General features: G+C 35.8%; 2 protein-coding genes across 10 annotated transcripts in view; both read left to right on the top strand.

The window, feature by feature from the left end:
* LOC139983202 (cytotoxic and regulatory T-cell molecule-like) overlaps positions 1–19,485 on the top strand; it is a 40,816-nt gene that overhangs the window by 14,361 nt on the left and 6,970 nt on the right. For 3 of the 7 annotated variants that reach the window (XR_011798549.1, XM_071996600.1, XM_071996599.1), the window contains exon 1: positions 18,832–19,054. The exons of 1 other annotated variant lie outside the window; for it this stretch is intronic. The gene's annotated coding sequence lies outside the window, so the exon portion shown is untranslated. 3 more of the 7 variants (XM_071996598.1, XM_071996596.1, XM_071996597.1) reach the window with 3 other exon arrangements.
* Positions 127–16,203, top strand: LOC139983206 (cell adhesion molecule 2-like). 3 transcript variants are annotated; one of them, XM_071996606.1, is made up of 6 exons: positions 127–3,275; positions 5,325–5,672; positions 6,498–6,575; positions 7,554–10,579; positions 11,747–12,118; positions 14,087–16,203. In XM_071996606.1, exons 4-6 carry the CDS (start codon positions 10,219–10,221, stop codon positions 14,092–14,094), a joined length of 741 nt encoding a protein of 246 aa, XP_071852707.1. In that variant the 5' UTR covers positions 127–3,275; positions 5,325–5,672; positions 6,498–6,575; positions 7,554–10,218; the 3' UTR covers positions 14,095–16,203. The 3 variants fall into 3 exon arrangements, with proteins under 3 accessions (XP_071852707.1, XP_071852706.1, XP_071852705.1); XM_071996605.1 differs by lacking the exons at positions 11,747–12,118; positions 14,087–16,203 and having other exon boundaries at positions 7,554–8,610; XM_071996604.1 differs by lacking the exons at positions 11,747–12,118; positions 14,087–16,203 and having other exon boundaries at positions 6,498–6,595; positions 7,554–8,610.

Below are 19,485 nucleotides of genomic sequence, written 5' to 3'. Positions count from 1 at the left end.
ATACATATATATACATATATATATATATATATATATATTAATATATATATATATATATATATATATATATATATATATATATATATATATATATATATATATATATATATATATATATATATATATATATATATATATATATATATATGAGGAAAATTAACAGCTGACAACGATAGAAACTGCGGAAAAGAAAGCGTAACCGTATTAAAACGAAAGTAGAGAGATAACCATCGAATAGGTTAAGGAAAACTACGAGTGACAGAAACCGACCTGCAAACCCATAACAAAACTTTTAAGCCATGAGTAGAAGATAATTACTTTTTAAGAAAAAGTCGCCCAGGAAATATCCTGGGCACGAAAACCAAACTACCAACGACTGATCCGCTCTCAACCCCAGTCCCCTTGCATCGGGACTGTGACTGTGTGATCATCGTTGGGTGTGCAACACTATTCCCCTCGAAAAGAGAACATGATCTTAGCCAAAAGGTCGAGAAGTGATTGAACAAGTGGTAGAGTGGATAACTACTAAACATGAACATAACATCATGGTACATTGCACACTCTACTTACCAATTGAAATTATATTACTTTTCTTCGCCCTGACTTTAGTAATTCCATAAGTTATTGATTGTTATTAGTTGCAGTTAGGATTTAATCGTCGCTGTTTATGATGTCACCACGTTATACATATCCATTTAGAACAAACTGGACTAGACTATACTTAATAAATTCTATACTTTGACTCTTAAAATGACTTGATTTGCTATTAGCTTTCATTTGAAATTATTACAAATCACCTATATTCTGTACCTTCTAAGCATTTAATGATTGAGTCTCTCATCGTAGGCGTATACCTGATCCAAGAAACCCTTCCATAAAGGTTCGTGCCCCTTGCCTAGATCAGCCCCAACACAATTGAAATCATGTGAAGTTGAAAACGGAGTTCCACTCAGCGTGGTCTAATTCGTTCCAAACTGAATGTAAAAGATTACGCGACTGAATCATCTCCGACTGACGATGGGGGTGGGGGAAGTGTTTGGATCTGACACCCACCTCTGTGCGCGTGCCACTGACCTGTACAATATTCCATCTCACCATTCCCTCGCTGGTCCTCCCCTTCCCGGATGTAGTTATAGATTATCGTCAAGATTGGTTCAACACTGATAAATTGTTGCATTGCATACATTGACGTTCCCGTCGTAGAGAATGCTGTTGCTGTACTCTGTAATGCTGTCCTATTCCATGCCATCAGAGTGAAAGACAGTGTGGTATTTTGTCACAATAGTCTACTTTCCTAACATGGATGATTGAGTCTCTCGTCGTAGGGGTATTCTCCACGGATGCGTCTACCATGTGAAATCTTTACATATAATGTATTGTGGCAACAGATATTGTACTCCATTGAACGTTTGCATAAACATGACCTTCGTTAGTCGCCGGTGAAATATGGAAACCAATACACATCAGATCGATGGTACGTTTTTTAGTTGAGGTTAAAACGTACTTTTGTTGTGTACTTGTGAGGTTATATGCGAGAGAGTCTTAAGAAAACGTGCTGCAAGACTCCTCGTACGAGTGTGTGTATGCCTGACAGAGTGCATCTGTGACTAATGGACAGAATTGCGAGCGCAAACGCCAAATGACCAAAACCATCTATCATGTCAATTTGTATCTTAATCTGTAACCCAAATCCAGGCGCGGATCCAGAGGGGGGGGTCCAGGGGGTCCGGACCCCCCTGCTCTTGGCCAAAAAAAAGGAGAAAAAAAAGAGAGAAAAAAAAGAGAGAGAAAAAAAATAATTAAATTAAACGCCAATTTTAAACATGTAGGGATGTCAGAAGGGCGGTTATCCTTACAAGTCAGCCAGGTGTGTCTTTTCCGTCAAATGAACTATAGCGTGCACGCGTCCTACACTTGCCAAAAATGCCTAAAAATCTAAATTTTCAGACCGAAAAGTTTCAAAATTGAGGTGGTGTTCGAGAATTTCACAATGGATAGAGGGCATCCACTCTCTTTAGACCCTAGGATCACTAGAGGCCAAACCCCTCACCCTTCCAGAATCCTGGATCCGGCCCTGCATCAAACAGTGGTGACGGAACGGGAGGGGAATTGGGGGCTAAAGGCATTATGATTTTTGTATCATCTCAACTCATCTGATATGTATTACCATATTTCATAGATTGTTTTTTTCTCATCAATTGAGAAATTGCAGACATGAGATCCATATTTTCAGGCTAGGTACATGCAGCTTAGAATACTCGGGAAGTGCCGTTTCCGGCCATCTGGGGGGTTTGTAAAGCCAAAAATGTTATGGTACGCTCCGTGCCAACCGATGGTGGCGCTCCGCTTAGATAGTCTTACGTTCAGTCGCGGCTGGCCTCCCCCTGTCACAAATCCTGCATCCGCCCCTGAAATCAAAAGTACACGAGGTCAATTAATGAAGGGGGGGGCAGGGGGAGCACAAAACGTTTTTTGGCAGCTTCTCTTAAAGCTGACGGCCTTCAAACATCGTGGCGTATACATGAGTCGAGAATGGAATATTACCGTCTGATGTTCTGTACTTGTGATACATTGCCACTCTGGGTCTGATGTCAATGACAATAACTCCTTTTGGCTATGGCAAATATCAGAGGGATATCGTAAATATGACATAACTGCCTGCTTCAAGTATGAAGATGCCATGGTGCGAGACATTTCTGATACATACACATAATATGAGGGGGAAGGGGAGGGGAAGGACATCGATTGGGGGTTTAATCGTTGCCAGGAAATGAGCATATTTTAATTTCATTTACTTTCGATTACGAAATGTTTTTTCTATGATCTGAATAAAAGGTGGTCGTAAGAGGAAGTTACTAATGTTCTCTCAGTTTCGTAATAATTTGTAAGGAATACAACAGACAGAACGATCAATAAGTCAAGGGGCAAAATTAAAAGCGGCTTGTGTTTCAACATGGAGAGACATTGTTTGAAAATCATTTTGATTTTTTTCAACTTTGCCGGTGTTAATGGATTTAAAAACCCAATATCAGTCAGAGTGGTCGAAAGAGATTCTGTAATCTTGGAATGTAATGGTTTTGCGACAAAAGGAAACAAATGGTTTCTTAACGATCGAGTCATATTTGCAAATGAATTTCTGGTTTATTTTTTGTCGGGTGTCCATTTATCAAATAACTACTCATTATCAATCTTGGATGTTACATTCAATCATCAAGGATTGTATAGATGTACCCGTAATTATACCCATGTTGTGCGCTATAACGTGACAATAGAAGGTAAGTAAATAAACATTAAAACTCCCTGTCGTGTTAGGAATTGACAGTCCTAGTTAATGGCAAGGACCTAAATATTAAAAATAATCCTGTACTAAATATTTTCTTAATATTTTCATCCATGACGTTAGGCTTGTATTGAAACATGTACAGTTGCATCTCAGTAAAAGGAGGACATTTCTGGGATCAAATGCTCCACTTTTATAGATTGTAAGTTTCTCAATATTAAGTAGTATTACAATACTTCTGTCTTTCTTACCAGGGAGTTGTATGGGTCTTGCTCTTTCACTATTTGTTACTTATCAGTAACTTTCTAGTTAATACCAAGGACTTAAAACTGAGCAATAATCCTGTGTTTCGTATTAAGTAAGTTTTGTTGTAATAATTCCATTTTTTTTTTATAAAGTCAGCTTTACAATGCTATTTTCTATCTTACCAGGAAGGTGTTCGGGTCCTGCTCTTACACTATTTGTTACCTATTAGTTACTTACTAGTTAATACCAAGGACTTAAAACTTATCAATAATCCTGTGTTTCGTATTGAGTAATTTTTGTTGTAATAATTGCTTTTTTTATAAAGACAATATTACAATGCTATTTTCTATCTTAAGAGGGCGTTGTTCGGGTCCTGCTCTTACAATATTTGTTACTTATTAGTGACTTACTTGTTAACACCAAGGACTTAAAACTTAGCAATAATCCTGTGTTTCGTATTAAGTAATTTTTGTTGTAATAATTCCAAATTATTTTTGTTTATAAAGTCAGTATTACCAGGCATTGTTTATCTTACCAGGGATCGAGTTGTAAGGGTCCTGCTCTTACAACATTTGTAACTTATAAGTAACTTATAAGTTGCTTACTAGTTAATACAAAGGACTTTAAACTTAGCAATAATCCTGTGTTTAGTATTAAGTAATTTTTGTTGTAATAATTCCATTTTATTTTTGTTTATAAAGTCAGTATTACAATGCTATTGTTTATCTTACCAGGGAGTTGTTAGAGTCCTGCTCTTACAATATTTGTTACTTATTAGTTAATGCCAAGGACATAAAACTTAGGAATAATCCTGTGTTTAGTATTATGTAATTTTTGTTGTAATAATTCCAAATTATTTTCATTAATAAAGTCAAACTTAAACTGAAACATGTACCGTTTTATCTGAGTAGAAGGACATTCCCTTGGGATCAAATGCGCTACCCTCATAGATTTTAAGTTTCTCAAACACAAGCGTTTGTACTATTACAACACTGCTGTTTCTCTCACCCAGGAAGTTGTTAGGACCTTGCTCTGGCAATACTTATCACCCCAACGGGTTCAATAATAGACGGTGTTAGTATAGTACTTATTGTGTATATATTTAGCGACATTATCATGTGTGTAGCTCGATCGATGAGAACTTCTTACTTTAGGCCACTTGTGGTCGCAGGTGATATTTCACGCAAATTATAAAAAATAGTAAGCGTATCGAAGTTAACATTCAGAAAAAGGAATAGCGACAATAAAAAAATAAAATAAATTGAGGTCATGTTTCGTAAAAGAAACATTGAGAACAAACTCAAATAAACAAAAGTTGAAAGAGTAGACATATTATAACAATGGCTTTAATAGTCTAACATGGATAAAAAGAGCAGCTCTGTATATGAATGTGTTTTACGTTAAGAGTATTCTAAAACTATGTTTTATTGTAGGATGTTGTGGGTTACACTGTGTGTTATTGCACCGAACAGTTAGCTTAGAAAGATAAAGATGATGTCTAGAATACAGATTCTTGCAACTCTTATTAAATGATATCTTGCAGTTTTAATTACTTTATGTAAAAGCAGTGGTTGTCAAGTTTTAGCAACATATTTTGAGAGAACTTCATACTCTGTGGTTTCTTTACTATTTAAAACATGATACCATATAGGATTAGCAAATAGCATGAGCGGTAAAATTACTTTATTCAGCGTCTTTCTCGACATATATATATATATATATAAGTTATCATTAATAAAATATTAAAACAAAGTGTTAATAACAACTTAAAAATATCTTAGATTATTTCCCTTTTCAGTGATCCCAGAGCTTTCGTTGTCATTTGACGAGCATACATTTAGTGAACCGCGAAGTACATATGACTACGTGTTAAAAACGGGCAAGCCTCTGGGGATCAAATGCATGGCGGTTGGATCGAGACCTCCTGCTAGCCTAACGTGGGTTGTGAATGGTGGAGATGTAGACCCATCCAATGTACACAATGTACTATACAAACCAAACAAGGAGAGGATAAACACCACAGATTCAGAATCTACATTACATCTGCTACCAACTGGAACTCACGTCAACATTTCATGTCAGTTTAGAGGGATAGAATTAGTCAGTCAGAACCTGACCATCAACTTTGTCATCTTTGAGAGCTCAGGTGAATTAGTTATGGATATTGCCTATTTGAAAAATAAATCAAGAATTACTTAATGAAGTAGACTCGCTTTTTAAAATTATACCCTTTCAACTGCATCGAAGCTTTCATAAGTTCTCATTACGCCTACTTTTTGCAAAACTAAAAACAAATGTTGTGGAAGTGAAGATAACCAAACGGTCTTAATAAATCACTACTAAAGCAAATCGGGATAAAATAATAAATAAAAAACTGTTCGATAATAATTGCAAATCAATCAATCAGTAATCAATATATATATATATGGTGTTGAACGTGCTTAATGAACATTTTCCTGCGATGAGAGGTAGACAGTAGCCAATGACGATCGCCGGAATGGGATTTTCATACAAGGTTAAGACACCGAAATGTTTAATGACTAGGATAGCAATATAGTAGTAAATATAGTATCATAATTGTGTATTTCATCGTTACTATATGAAGACTCTTTAATAAAACATAAAATAAGTAATGTTAAGTCTTTGGGTGTAAAACACCTGTAAATAAATACCACCCTTAAGTGCATGCCTTGAAGAACTGTTTAATTTTGTCAATGATAAAATAGGTCAGTTTAAGTGGTCAGTTTCACAATGAGTCATGCCCAAGTTCTTTTAGACAGAAAATTAAAGATGAATGTATCATTTCCAAATACACTCTTAACATTGATTACTGCATAATTTTTGTTAAATACAGGCATGAAGAAGAACATACCATATGAAACCAAATATCTAATAAACTAAGTAAACTTTATTTATGAGATAATTTGATATAAATATCTCTCCATTTCTTCATATTACGATCTGTTGCTAGATGATGCCGAGAAGAAGGATTTGGTTTGGTCATTGGTTGCCGTCATTTGCTTCCTCTTAATACTGCCAGCGTTTACATGTGGGTTTTTTTATCAGCAGGTAGTATTTGATCTTATAAATAAAGAAGTTATCATAATTACATTATATCTTGTATGTTTGTGACATTCCTTACAGTGTGTTGGTAGTAATACCAAATTAACCACCAAGTGTACATGATGTGTGTTATGGTGTATTGAAGTTATAACTAATTAATCATGCAGTGCATATGATGTGTGTTATAGTGTATTGACAGTTATAACTAAGTAACCACCTAGTGTACATGACGTGTGTTACGGTGTATTGAAGTTATAACTAATTAATCATGCAGTGCATATGATGTGTGTTATAGTGTGTTGACAGTTATAACTAAGTATAACCACCTAGTGTGCATGACGTGTGTTACGGTGCATTCCAGTTATAACTAACTATTAAACTAACCATCAAGTGTATCTGATGAATGTTAAAGTTATAACTAATTAACCACCTAGTGTATATAATGGGTATTGTAATTATACTTAATTATACTTGTTATCTCATCGCTCCCATAGAGATGATGAGATATTGTAGTTCCTTTGCCAGTTGGAACATATGGAGATATTTCAGTTGCCATTGCAACAGTGACATGGTTAATTTTCCTGTGTACAGCTACATTCAGGGAGGGGTATAACCAATGGCGGGTGTGCCAGGGTGGCTGGAAGTCCATGACTGATTGAGGGTCAAAACGTGTCTTGTGTGTCTGCGTGCGTGTGTGAGTCCGTATGTCATTGTGTGGGTTTCCAATTCTCTCTGCTTCTGCAATTAGTGGTTATAATTGTGTTACTAAACGGGAAGTTTAGATGTCAAGTCATAATTTAAAAAAAATCGGATATAGACTTTGATTTTCTGATATATGAAATTGCTCTCATAGTTACACAGAAAAGATGACACGGCGTTGCGCCTTTACAGAGTTACCTATGACTTTACGTTATCTAGCTTTTTCAGACGTGAAATGACTCATTCTTTTATTTTTAATTGGCAGGATAAAGTCACGATGTTCGTGCACAGACGTTTCCACGATCAACAATGGAATACATCCACCGGGTCCATCAGCTCAAATTTTTACAGCTGATTGTTTTACAGAAGATATCACAGTATCGAGTGACAATCATAAGTATTATGACCTTGAACCGTCCAATAATAACGACGACATCGAGATAAACATAGAGAATCCAAACGTGGTGTACTATAAAGCAATTACATCATAACCCGAAGATTTTGAAATACATACAGTATGTAAAGTTAAGAATAGGAGTTTTGTTGCAGTAATTAGATTACTATTCTAATGTCTCATGTCATAGACGATTTGTTGAAACCATATTCAGACGATACATTTTACAGTAAGTTAAATGTGAAACATCAATTTCCTAACATGCATTGCGATTACGGGTGTTAGCAAGTTTTTGGGACTTATATACCGATTCGACAAGTTTGTACTTCCACCTCTCATCTCTGTTCTCCAAATATTCAAACATCAAGATATTTTGCTCTCCAAGATAACTCATCTAAGAGGACCCGACTGCATCAACAAATATTTCACGTTCACTATTTTATAAACGACGGAAATATATCCTGAATGAACCTTACGTCATTGCTTAGTCATTGCAGCGTTAACATTAGGAGTTCAATGTTGTCCCCGTGGATTAGTTTTCCAACAACTTTAACAGCAAGCAACCTACAACTGTTGTTTAGTGTGATTAATTGTGATGGTTTGTCGATTTGCAATCTGCCTTCATCAACGTCTAATCGACGTCCATTGATGTTTCCGTATACAGTGCTTGTTTCTTGTTTCAATCATCACTCCTCTCAGCATTCTTTAGCTTTAATATCGCTATCATAAAAGTAAAATACATACAACATAAGTACTGACTTGCTATGTTCTTTTTTGTCTAAACTTGACTGCCTAAGTTAGAGATCATCGTCTTATAACTTGTTTAATAGTAAAACAATGAACAACATGTGTAAAAGTTTATCACGAATAATGAGTTGTATAAGTTAAATTTCAATATAGATGCCAATAAATCAAAATAAAGTATTCAGCTTATTCAGTTTCTTGATTCTCCGTTTAAATTGTATAAGGTTTGTGTAATTGTATATCTACCACTAACTTACCAATCTTTCGAGAACTTATAGCCAACTTTAACCTTTAGCAGAGGGAACGGAACTCATCCGGTGAATATTTCATAAAGTTTTGCTAAACTTATGTGAAAAAAAGCGATTTGTTGCAAGTACAGTAACAGATAGTCGGACAACCAACAGCTGTCACCATGGGTAGGTAGCTTCGACGGTGCCGAAGTATGTGAGCTAGTTGGCACATACCTGATGTACCAGATCACCCCAAAATATAGTAAAGATAACATCAGTTTGTACAGAGACGGTCGTCTCGCCGCATTTAACGAACCCAAGAGTCACAAAACAAATACAGAAGGATCTTTAGTGCAAATATTTGGAAAGTATAAACTAAAATTCACCATTGAAGCCAACCTCAAAGTTTTCTATTACCTCGAAGTCAACCTCATTCTTATTAAGAACGAGTACGGCCCTTTTACGACACCGAATAACACCCCTTTGTATGTACATGCCAATTCTAATCACCCTCCTTCATATCTGAAAAGCACCCACGACGTTTTAAACATCGTCTTAACAAACTTTTATCAAACCAAGATATGTTCAATAAAGCCATCCCTGTCTACCATAATAGCTTCTACTCATATCGTCTAAACCACCAAGAAACTATACCGAAAAACGGAAAAAACTCCAACGTAAAATTAACAGGTTTAACCCCCTTATTGGCAAAAGCGTAACCATTAATATCTGAAATGAATTCCACAAACTAGTCGATAAACACTTCCCACCCAACAATAAACGCCATAAAATATTCAACCGAAACACACTCAAACTTCCTTCAGTGACAAAAAACACGAAAACGCTACCGCCCTTAGCAAATATATTTGTTCCCTGAAGGACCAATTTATACCTATTAACATAACATGGAAATATTTAAAAAAAAAGGCTAAATACTACAGTAACATAACCAAATGATGTGACCATTGCCTTCCGGGAAGGTATTTATTATGTGTACACTAGGTAGGTGAACGTTCAACGAGCACCTATAATTTATTTCAGTTGATACATTCCTAATTATGAAGTTTGGAACCGACAAAGAGAAGACAGCCATCTTGACCAATATGATATATGAATATTAACTCGAACACAATATGATTCTTTTAGTTTCGTTAAACTTGTTTTTTCTGTTTATATTGTAAAGGTGCATTGTGACATAAATAAAAATGTTCCTTTCAATATTATCTAGGTACTTATCCGGGTACTTCATTAACAAAACTTTAATAATTGCTTAAATAACCATATTAAAATGTCACTGACTTTTTAATCACTGTAAAGAAAAGAGGAAGTAATGAAAATCTGATTATGTATTCATATTTATCACGGATCACTTGAACTAATTGCATCAACTATGTTAGATTCAACTTTTAAAGCAAGTAGTTTTATTTTCACTGCTTTGTGAATTCATGTTACTAATCTTTTCCATTTATATGCTAACCGCGGCATTCCATTTCATTTTGTCTCACAGGTAATGACGAATTGTAGTCATGAACTGGAACTCATGAGATTAGCAATGAGTTTCAATGAGTTTCAAAATTGTCATCATGGATAGGATACATCTGAAAGTCTTGGTTTTATTTATCGTTACTGGTTTCCTAAGAGTTAAGATTGTAAGAGCCAATACTGAAGTATCACGCAAGGTGGTTCATCTTAGTTCACATGTGATCTTAAAATGTGATATATCTGAGAAGAAAGGAACCAAACTATGGTGGTTTGACGGTGAATTGCTTTACTTCAACTATATTAACACCCATCCAATAGAAGGTGTCTCTCTGTCGGAAAACTACTCGCTAGTAATACAGGAAGTTATGTTCCAGCACGAGGGATTGTTTACCTGCACATGCGAGGGTTCACCAAATGTGGCCTACAATTTGAGTGTGGCGGGTAAGTCATAAGTCAGTGCATATGCAGGTCATGGTCCCTTTGTATACATAAACTATATATCATATTCATTGACTTATTCAAAAAACATGATCATAACTTTATTGATATGTTGAATTGTTATTTCATCTTCTCAGCGCTCTTTCAAAGAACATTAAGTACATATAATTTTTGGAGCTCCTCTGATGATGTTATACTCAGGGATGGGGACAGGATGGCCCATGTGGATTAAGGGAAGTTTAATATAATGCGAGCATATGAGTAGGCCTACAGTACACGCGCAACAGCTAAGATAGCGTTGCCATTCAGTGCAACGTCTGGTGATACTCCAATCTGCGGATTAGGCAGCTATCAAAGTATACAGCTTCATATGAAGTTACAAAGTTTCAGCGAAACAATTGTCATCCGGCAAATGTACATTTATATTTTTCGAAATTATTCAAAATAACCACCATGTACAGCATTTCCTGATGTGTGTATATATATTTATCCTTACCTAAATCTCATCTCTGAAGGGTTTTATGACAAAGAGAAATACTTTAATATTTATCAAGTCTTGAATGTGAAGTGAACCAATCTTTGATAATTTATTGCTAAACAGCGTGAACAGTTTTTTATGCTAAAAGACACGTACATGTTACTATTGCATTAACAATTTATTTATTGTTGATTGTAAGAAACAAACAATGATAATAGTGTTGTCTAATTTTAATAGAATGTGCATCACGTAAGCAAAACATATTCCCGAACTGATATGCCCCAAGGTATCAAGTAACACGATATTTATGTATTAATGTGCACGACTATGAAGTGACTACAACACGTGACTTAAATGAATACTCAGTTTCTATATAGTCAACCATGTTTGATATATCTGCTGTGAAAATGAAAGAGTTCTAAACTTCTAAAAATATTTCTTATTTTCAGTCTCAATTTATTTATCAAACGATTACTATTTCTAATATATCATTATACATTTATGGGCATGACGAGAAAATAACGGCAAGAGGTTACATGAATATTCAGTAACAAGTGAAACATGTGTAAAGCATCCGTAGTGAAAACTTCCGATGTATTGATTAATTGTCAGTTTCAGTTTATTTATCAATTTTGTGCACATTAGCATTACAGTGCAATTTTAATTTGTAGCATATATCTCTCACTATTCAGTTATCCCAGAGGTTACATTGTCATTCGGCAATGACACGTTTATCCGTATGATGAGACACTCACCGGAAATCATTGTCATTGATCCGAGAGAGCCAATCGAGATAACATGTCTTGCGGTTGGATCGAGACCCCCGGCTAGCCTAACGTGGGTCGTTAATGACGAAGATGTAAGCCTAGACAATCCCAATGTACGTGATGTTATGTACACACCAAACAAAGAGAGGCCAAACATTACCGACTCAACATCCACATTACATCTCCTTCCTTCTGGTGATGAGGTCAATGTTTCGTGTCAATTTAGAGGAATAGAGTTTATCAGCTCCAACGTGACCATCCTTGTCCCTTGTGGGATATTTGATCAACATTTCCAAGGTAAGCCAACGATCAATTTATAATTTATCTACTGCAGTCTCTAATTTGTCTATATTATATCTCTGTTTTTTGGAAAGGGAGGAAGCACTGTTTATCGTTTATCAACTGACTCAAATAATCGAATTTAAGTAAGAGGGTAAGTGGACACGTTCATCCCATACCCATGACCTTTTTTTAGAGGTAGGAGGGAAAATTTGCAGTGTGACATTTGTTTTTATTAAATTTAACCGCTGGGCTGAAGAGAATGTAGAAGACCTTTGATGCAATATCCTTGTCATCTTATGTAAGATTTATCAAGCCCTTACTATTTAAAGCCTGATGCGGAAAATATTCAAACGCCATGTTAGAACTTTAAACTTTAAATAAGTAGAGCTTTCAAGTCAGTTAACCAGTTGACCCATCTCCTATTCAAACTTTGATTTTATAAGTATTGAATGTAGGTTTGTCTTCGAACTATAAATGCTGTCTATGACGATGTGTCTCACAAACCAGTCCAAAGTCCAAAATCCAAATATTATATATCTGTAGATAACCTTGACATTGAACTACGGGGTAAGGTATATCAGATATAAACTTCAGATGCATCTTGCATCAGAAGAGTTTAGTACAGCAGCTTAACTACGAGAACATGTAAAATCCCATTGCTTTTATTATTTTATTATGCAATTTTCCCCAATTTGGACTTTCTCAATGATGTTATGATTTTAACAATATTTATCTTAAATGTTGTGCATTGGATGTTAGAGGTGAGGACTTTCTACATAAACAGTGATTATTAAGTGACTGTGTCCTCTTGAGAATATTTGACTTCAGATCGTTCCATTTAATGTTTTGTACTCGCAGCTGATGTCCTTCTTTCCGAAGGTAACTGGTTTAATAACACGACAGAAGAGTGGATGTTGTTGATATCGGTTTCTTCCAGCGTCTGTTTCTTCGTGTTAATGGCCACTTTTGTATGTGGATTATTTTGCGGGAGGTAGGCAATCATAGTTGAATTATTAGTAGATATTAATCAATATCGACAGTTTAAAAAACGTGTGCTGGTTTGAATCTGTCGTCGTTCGTCGGTCATTCGTTTCCAATAAATACTAATATCAACAGGTTACAAGCCTCTCCTCTCCTCTCCTCTCCTCTCCTCTCCTCTCCTCTCCTCTCCTCTCCTCTCCTCTCCTCTCCTCTCCTCTCCTCTCCTCTCCTCTCCTCTCCTCTCCTCTCCTCTCCTCTCCTCTCCTCTCCTCTCCTCTCCTCTCCTCTCCTCTCCTCTCCTCTCCTCTCCTCTCCTCTCCTCTCCTCTCCTCTCCTCTCCTCTCCTCTCCTCTCCTCTCCTCTCCTCTCCTCTCCTCTCCTCTCCTCTCCTCTCCTCTCCTCTCCTCTCCTCTCCTCTCCTCTCCTCTCCTCTCCTCTCCTCTCCTCTCCTCTCCTCTCCTCTCCTCTCCTCTCCTCTCCTCTCCTCTCCTCTCCTCTCCTCTCCTCTCCTCTCCTCTCCTCTCCTCTCCTCTCCTCTCCTCTCCTCTCCTCTCCTCTCCTCTCCTCTCCTCTCCTCTCCTCTCCTCTCCTCTCCTCTCCTCTCCTCTCCTCTCCTCTCCTCTCCTCTCCTCTCCTCTCCTCTCCTCTCCTCTCCTCTCCTCTCCTCTCCTCTCCTCTCCTCTCCTCTCCTCTCCTCTCCTCTCCTCTCCTCTCCTCTCCTCTCCTCTCCTCTCCTCTCCTCTCCTCTCCTCTCCTCTCCTCTCCTCTCCTCTCCTCTCCTCTCCTCTCCTCTCCTCTCCTCTCCTCTCCTCTCCTCTCCTCTCCTCTCCTCTCCTCTCCTCTCCTCTCCTCTCCTCTCCTCTCCTCTCCTCTCCTCTCCTCTCCTCTCCTCTCCTCTCCTCTCCTCTCCTCTCCTCTCCTCTCCTCTCCTCTCCTCTCCTCTCCTCTCCTCTCCTCTCCTCTCCTCTCCTCTCTTAAATTATATTTCTATTCGATTGAAAGGAAACTAAAGAAAAATCCACAAGCCTTCAACATGGACGGTTGTGTGACAAATGACGAACAAGAAAGGCCAGATGAGATGTTCGATAGTGATGGAAGTGAACTACAAACAGAAAACTGCGAAAGTTATTTTATTGAAGAAAATGCTGAGGATGAGTACCAGGAGATAGGTGCAGATAATATATATGAGAAGAATATGCACTCAGTAAGCCATGACCGTACACTTTATCACTCTAAGTAGTTATAGACAATACATAATTAGTTATCAATGGCACAAACTAGCTACAGAAATCTGAGATGGCGAAGAACTACGAAAGACATTAACTTAAGTTTTTTTCTTTGGTTGTTTATTGTTTAATGCCTTTGCTTTAGTATATGCATTCGCATCTCATACCTCATTCTTTCTATGCAGAATAAACTTAGTAATCTCAAAACTAGAGGAGCAGCGAACTCGATCTGGGGAGTGAGAAATTGGGGACTGAGAAATAGGGAACACAAACATCCAATTTTTGTTAAAATCTCAAAAGTTTCCCTTTTCTCAAATTATAAGGCCTCGTTTAGCAATCAAAAATATCGGAGAATTGGAATGTAAGTCTATATTATATTCTAAGCATCCTAATGTGAATTAATATGATAATGAAAGGTGCTCTGATGTTTAACTAAGACGATTTGAGTGTTTTTGTTGTTGTTAATACAAAGGGCTTTGAATTTGAATGTTAACACCCAAATATAGGACTTTTTCCCTGATGGATAGCATGGTACTGCATGTTCTATAAACGTTTCCTTTTAATTGATCTTAAAAGTATAAACATGTGACAATCCTTTTTACACTCCAGTATAGATTGTCTTCTGAAGAGTCTCATTGCACAGGCTTTACATGGGCGTTTCTTTGTATATAAAACATGACATTGTCATGAATGAGACTTTTCAACTCACAGATACGTTTTCATGAGTTCTGATGTATATCTTTATTAAAGATGTCTTACGTGTATCTTGGTTAACGTGTTACGAATGAGAATTCGCACCACTTAAGTGTCAGTGCATGTAAATATCTAAAATAAGTAAATGCAAGAATGTCTGCTGTTTTAAATGGATTAAATTTTAATATCTTTAATATCTGCGGTATCGGAATTTCAGGAACAAAATACAACAACAAATTAGTTGGTTTGATTTGGAGGTAATAGTGGATGCTAGTGGTCATAGGCCTACTACTGATATGAGCCACCAGGCACTGCCTGATTACCCAACCGTTCAGTACAGGACCTATAAACACTAGTATTGACACTCAAATTTGAAAGTCACGTAACAAACTTTTCCTTTATTTTAATTACTTGCTGTTTGATGTTAGTATACCTACGGCTGTTATGTTCATAATGTTATGACCGGTTATAAAGGACATGATCTTCAAAAGTATCCCGTCCTTAATATAACTGAAGATTTTACTTTATTTTCATTTCCTGCCTTAAAGTACCTATGGAGAAACTTTCATTTTCATTCGGATTGAAATAGTGATAAACAAGTTCATTAAGTGGCTCCTTAATGAGCGAATCTGTTATTGGCTTTATTGTTTGACGTATATATGTACTACATGTTATGATGGTATGCGCTAAATGCGCCAGAGTGACGTTATTAACGTTCTTTTAAAAGATACCAATGATGACGTTCTCGCTGATAATGCTAAGCTTTTTAGTTCTATCCATTAGCAATTTAATATCATCGATGATTTGACCATTTTTTTGCCAGAAATAGAGGCGAATGATACCAGGTCCTGTAGAGTCGGGAATCAAATTGAACGAAGCAATGAAAAAGGTCCCCAAATATTAACGAATACGTTGAAGTTTAATGTATAATTCCGTTAAAATGGGTCAAGTAAAATCCACTAAAATGTCTCAAAATAAAAAATTGAATGTTCTTAGTTTCACTGTGTTAATTTTTGTCGTTTCCGTTAAGGCTTTGTGGATTAAAATTACGATTGAAAAAAATTGTCACACTTTGATTAAATGAACACAGCAACTATACGGTGTCTATCAATGCAGCTACATATTTATAACACGTGTACAGTAAGGTAGGGAACACGCGAAATTACCGTATTCTACCATGCGTAAAAGCAAAGAACGTTTTTTGAAGTTACACATAGGTCTATATCCTATGCATGCATATATGCTATATATTTGACAATCCTGTAATTTATTTTAATCGTTTTGTATGGCATGTACATGGTAAACTGCGGTATACGATTTCAAGTTTCCTTGTTAATATTAAAATAAGAAGAAGAAATATTTATATAGCGCCAACATCAACAACAGTGGTTCGACGGCGCTAAAAGACAGTTACATGAAAACAATTTCAACTCACTTGTTCATACACTGAGAAAATGTAGCAGTATTTTAGTTGTTCATCAATATATATGTATATATATATATATATATATATATATATATATATATATATATATATATATATATATATATATATATGTATATATATATATATATGTATATATATATATATATATATATATATATATATATATATATATATATATATATATATATGTACATATATATATATATATATATATATATTTATTTATTCGGTCGGGGAGCACTATACTAACCTGCGACCTATTCTAGCCCTAAATCTAAACGGTCAATCTCGCAAAATTTGAAAGAGCTTTGATAGCCATCAGCTACCATATGATGGGAAGGTCCAATGGTACCATTTTTTAGCTGAGGGTTTGCCGGTATAATAAATGATGATAAAAACAAATATTGCAGAAAAGGGATCATTATTATTTAAGATTGTCTTTATATCGAAACAAATGTAAATATAAGATGCATTTTGGTTTACAGTTTATATGAGGAATTTAGTTAAAAAATTGTAATTTTATTTCCTAGAGGAACACTCGAGTACTAGAATTTGAGTCAACGTACTGATGGATGCCATTGCACATGTTTTACGCGATTATATTTAGGTTTTACATAAATGTATGAACATGTGACTACATATATTTGCACGTCAATAGATCTGTTTGCCAATGCGTATGATTACGTATAGTTTTACGTGGGCGTTTCTGTTTGGTTTACACAAATGTACAACTATATCACTGGTCAGTACTTAAACGTCATAAAATACCTACAGCTGATGGGCATGTTTAAATATTACGTAGGCGTTTTCTTGAGACATAATAATAAGACATTGTAACTATTCAAAATATTCAATCTATATGTCTTTACTGTAATGGGTATCTTTATAGATATTTTACGAGTTTATTTAATATATCTTAACAATCACTTCACTCCCACTGTGGGCTTTTCACTAGGATATCTATTGGATATACCAAATGTCCCACATCCTTTGCATGACAAGGTTCCTAATTATTATCCATAATCATCCGTGATACATTTTCATGTCCAGGCTCCTTTATGGGTAACTTAAAGGGTGTATTTGTCTGACAAATTTAACTGTGAAAATCCATACTTTGAATGTTGTAAACTATGTTTTATTATAATGGTGGCATAATAATTTGTGTACGACTATCGATTATTATCAGCTTATAAAACGCTATAGATTGCTAACTATCCTTTAAGTTCAATCATGTGTGTAGCGTATCTTTCCTCTCCACGGAACTCAAGATACCTCACACGACATAGCACGGTTGTGGTCATACACAGTTTTAGTATCGATGTGAGGTGATTGGGGCCCAGGGTGAGCACGCTTGCTTTATCACAGAAAAAAAATCACTTTTCAATCATTCATTTCTCTCTTATTGCTGATATTTGTTTTGCTTTGTCACTGATTACTAAGCACACTAATTCAGCAGTGAGACATTTATGAAATATGTGATATGCAATGCTTAGCAACAGCACAAACAATGAAATTATTGTTACCATGTGATAGAAGGCTTCGCCGGGGCTCTGTCGAAACTGATAATTTTGTAAACATGATCGGGAAAAAGTACTCGAGAGGTGAACTATTTCTTAAAAGAAATGAAACAAAAAATGAAAAAGCACTGTAAGTCACAACAAAGAAATTGAATCGTGTTTGTCCTGTTTTTTGAAGATTTATTGCACACATTTTGAAGTACTTGTGCATGCGGATACTTTTAAATTGTGAGAATTATTCAAATAGGATTATAACAAAAACTAGTATTGGCTTAAGTACTCAGCCGTTATACTTTCTGCAGTTAGCCTAATTTCATCCAAAATAGTCCAGACAATTATAAGCAATGTAAAACAAAGCGATTTGTAACCAATAGATGTAAAGAAAAGTTGAAGAAAGGTGACTTTAAATTATAAAACACATATACTATACATGAATCCAGAATCCAGTAGCCTCAGCTTTTAAGTCGGCCACTTAATTGATTCCTAAACGTCAAACTGAATATTGTTTTTCATCTGCATTGTACTCAAACAATAAATGGCCAAGGTATGGCGTGCAATACACGAAATGTCCTTGTTTTTAATTTTTAACATAACATTCTGTAAGGTCACGTGATAAATTGGTTGATGGACGGTTTCGATGAGATATGCAACTCCGTGGAAAATCTTGTTGAAACTTAACACTCCACTGCAGTGCTTGACAGCCCATGGTCGTTTTTTAAATTTTTGGTTGATAGCAGGATGTATTTATGGAACTATCGCTTTCATGTCGTTAGTCAACATCGACTTGTCACCAAAAAAAAAATAGTATAATGACATGATTGACATCTGATGAACAATAAACAATAAATGTGGCTGAAAGTAAGTTTTTCTCCGTCTGAAGAGTTTCTTTTTAACTCGCTAGCGTTGATTTTGATGGGTCCACTACCCATGGTTTGCTTCTGTCACCTACAGACGAAAGATCGCAAAAATAAGAGGGGAAAATGATTCTTAGTGTTTGATAATCTACCGTTATTCGGGAAATTGCTTACTGTTGTTTCATTGACAGGTATCGGCTTACTGCCAGGCGACTTCTCATTATATCAGCATGGTATGTGCATAGGTGTGGGTAGTAGTTATGATAGCAATACCCATGTTGTAATTATATACAGCCTTCCTGTAGAAAGGAAACATTTTGACAAGATTGTGACCTCCTGACACCTTAGAAATTTATAATCATATCTGTGAAGGATCTAAAAGTTAAGCATCTTATTTTGTCGAATATGAAGGATTAGACGTTGATGATTTTACTGAAATACAGAAGCTGTAGAAGTGAAGATTCAGAAAAGGAATAAAGAAAAACAAAATGTTAGGTCATGTTTAGTAGGAGAATGTTTGAAACAGATCAAAGAAGTAAAAGTTTTAAGAATAAAATGATTATAACCAAGGCGCTAATACTTCAATTTGGATAAAATAGAGCAGGTCTGTATTTAAACGTGTTTTTTCAAATGGAGTATTCTAAACCTTTGTTATATTGCAGGA

The sequence above is a fragment of the Apostichopus japonicus genome, chromosome 16, assembly GCF_037975245.1.
Source record: "Apostichopus japonicus isolate 1M-3 chromosome 16, ASM3797524v1, whole genome shotgun sequence".
NCBI classification, from domain to species: domain Eukaryota; kingdom Metazoa; phylum Echinodermata; class Holothuroidea; order Aspidochirotida; family Stichopodidae; genus Apostichopus; species Apostichopus japonicus.
Note: the sequence above shows the minus strand (reverse complement) of the source record. Positions and strands in the feature narration are given on the sequence as shown.

What these genes read in the sequence shown, in the direction of transcription:
- LOC139983206 (XM_071996604.1), top strand. Translation starts at nt 2,954, where the DNA reads ATGGAGAGACATTGTTTGAAAATCATTTTGATTTTTTTCAACTTTGCC. An exon ending in CTATAACGTGACAATAGAAG is followed by an intron (nt 3,276 to 5,324) that starts GTAAGTAAATAA and finishes TTCCCTTTTCAG; the next exon opens with TGATCCCAGAGCTTTCGTTG. An exon ending in TGTCATCTTTGAGAGCTCAG is followed by an intron (nt 5,673 to 6,497) that starts GTGAATTAGTTA and finishes ATCTGTTGCTAG; the next exon opens with ATGATGCCGAGAAGAAGGAT.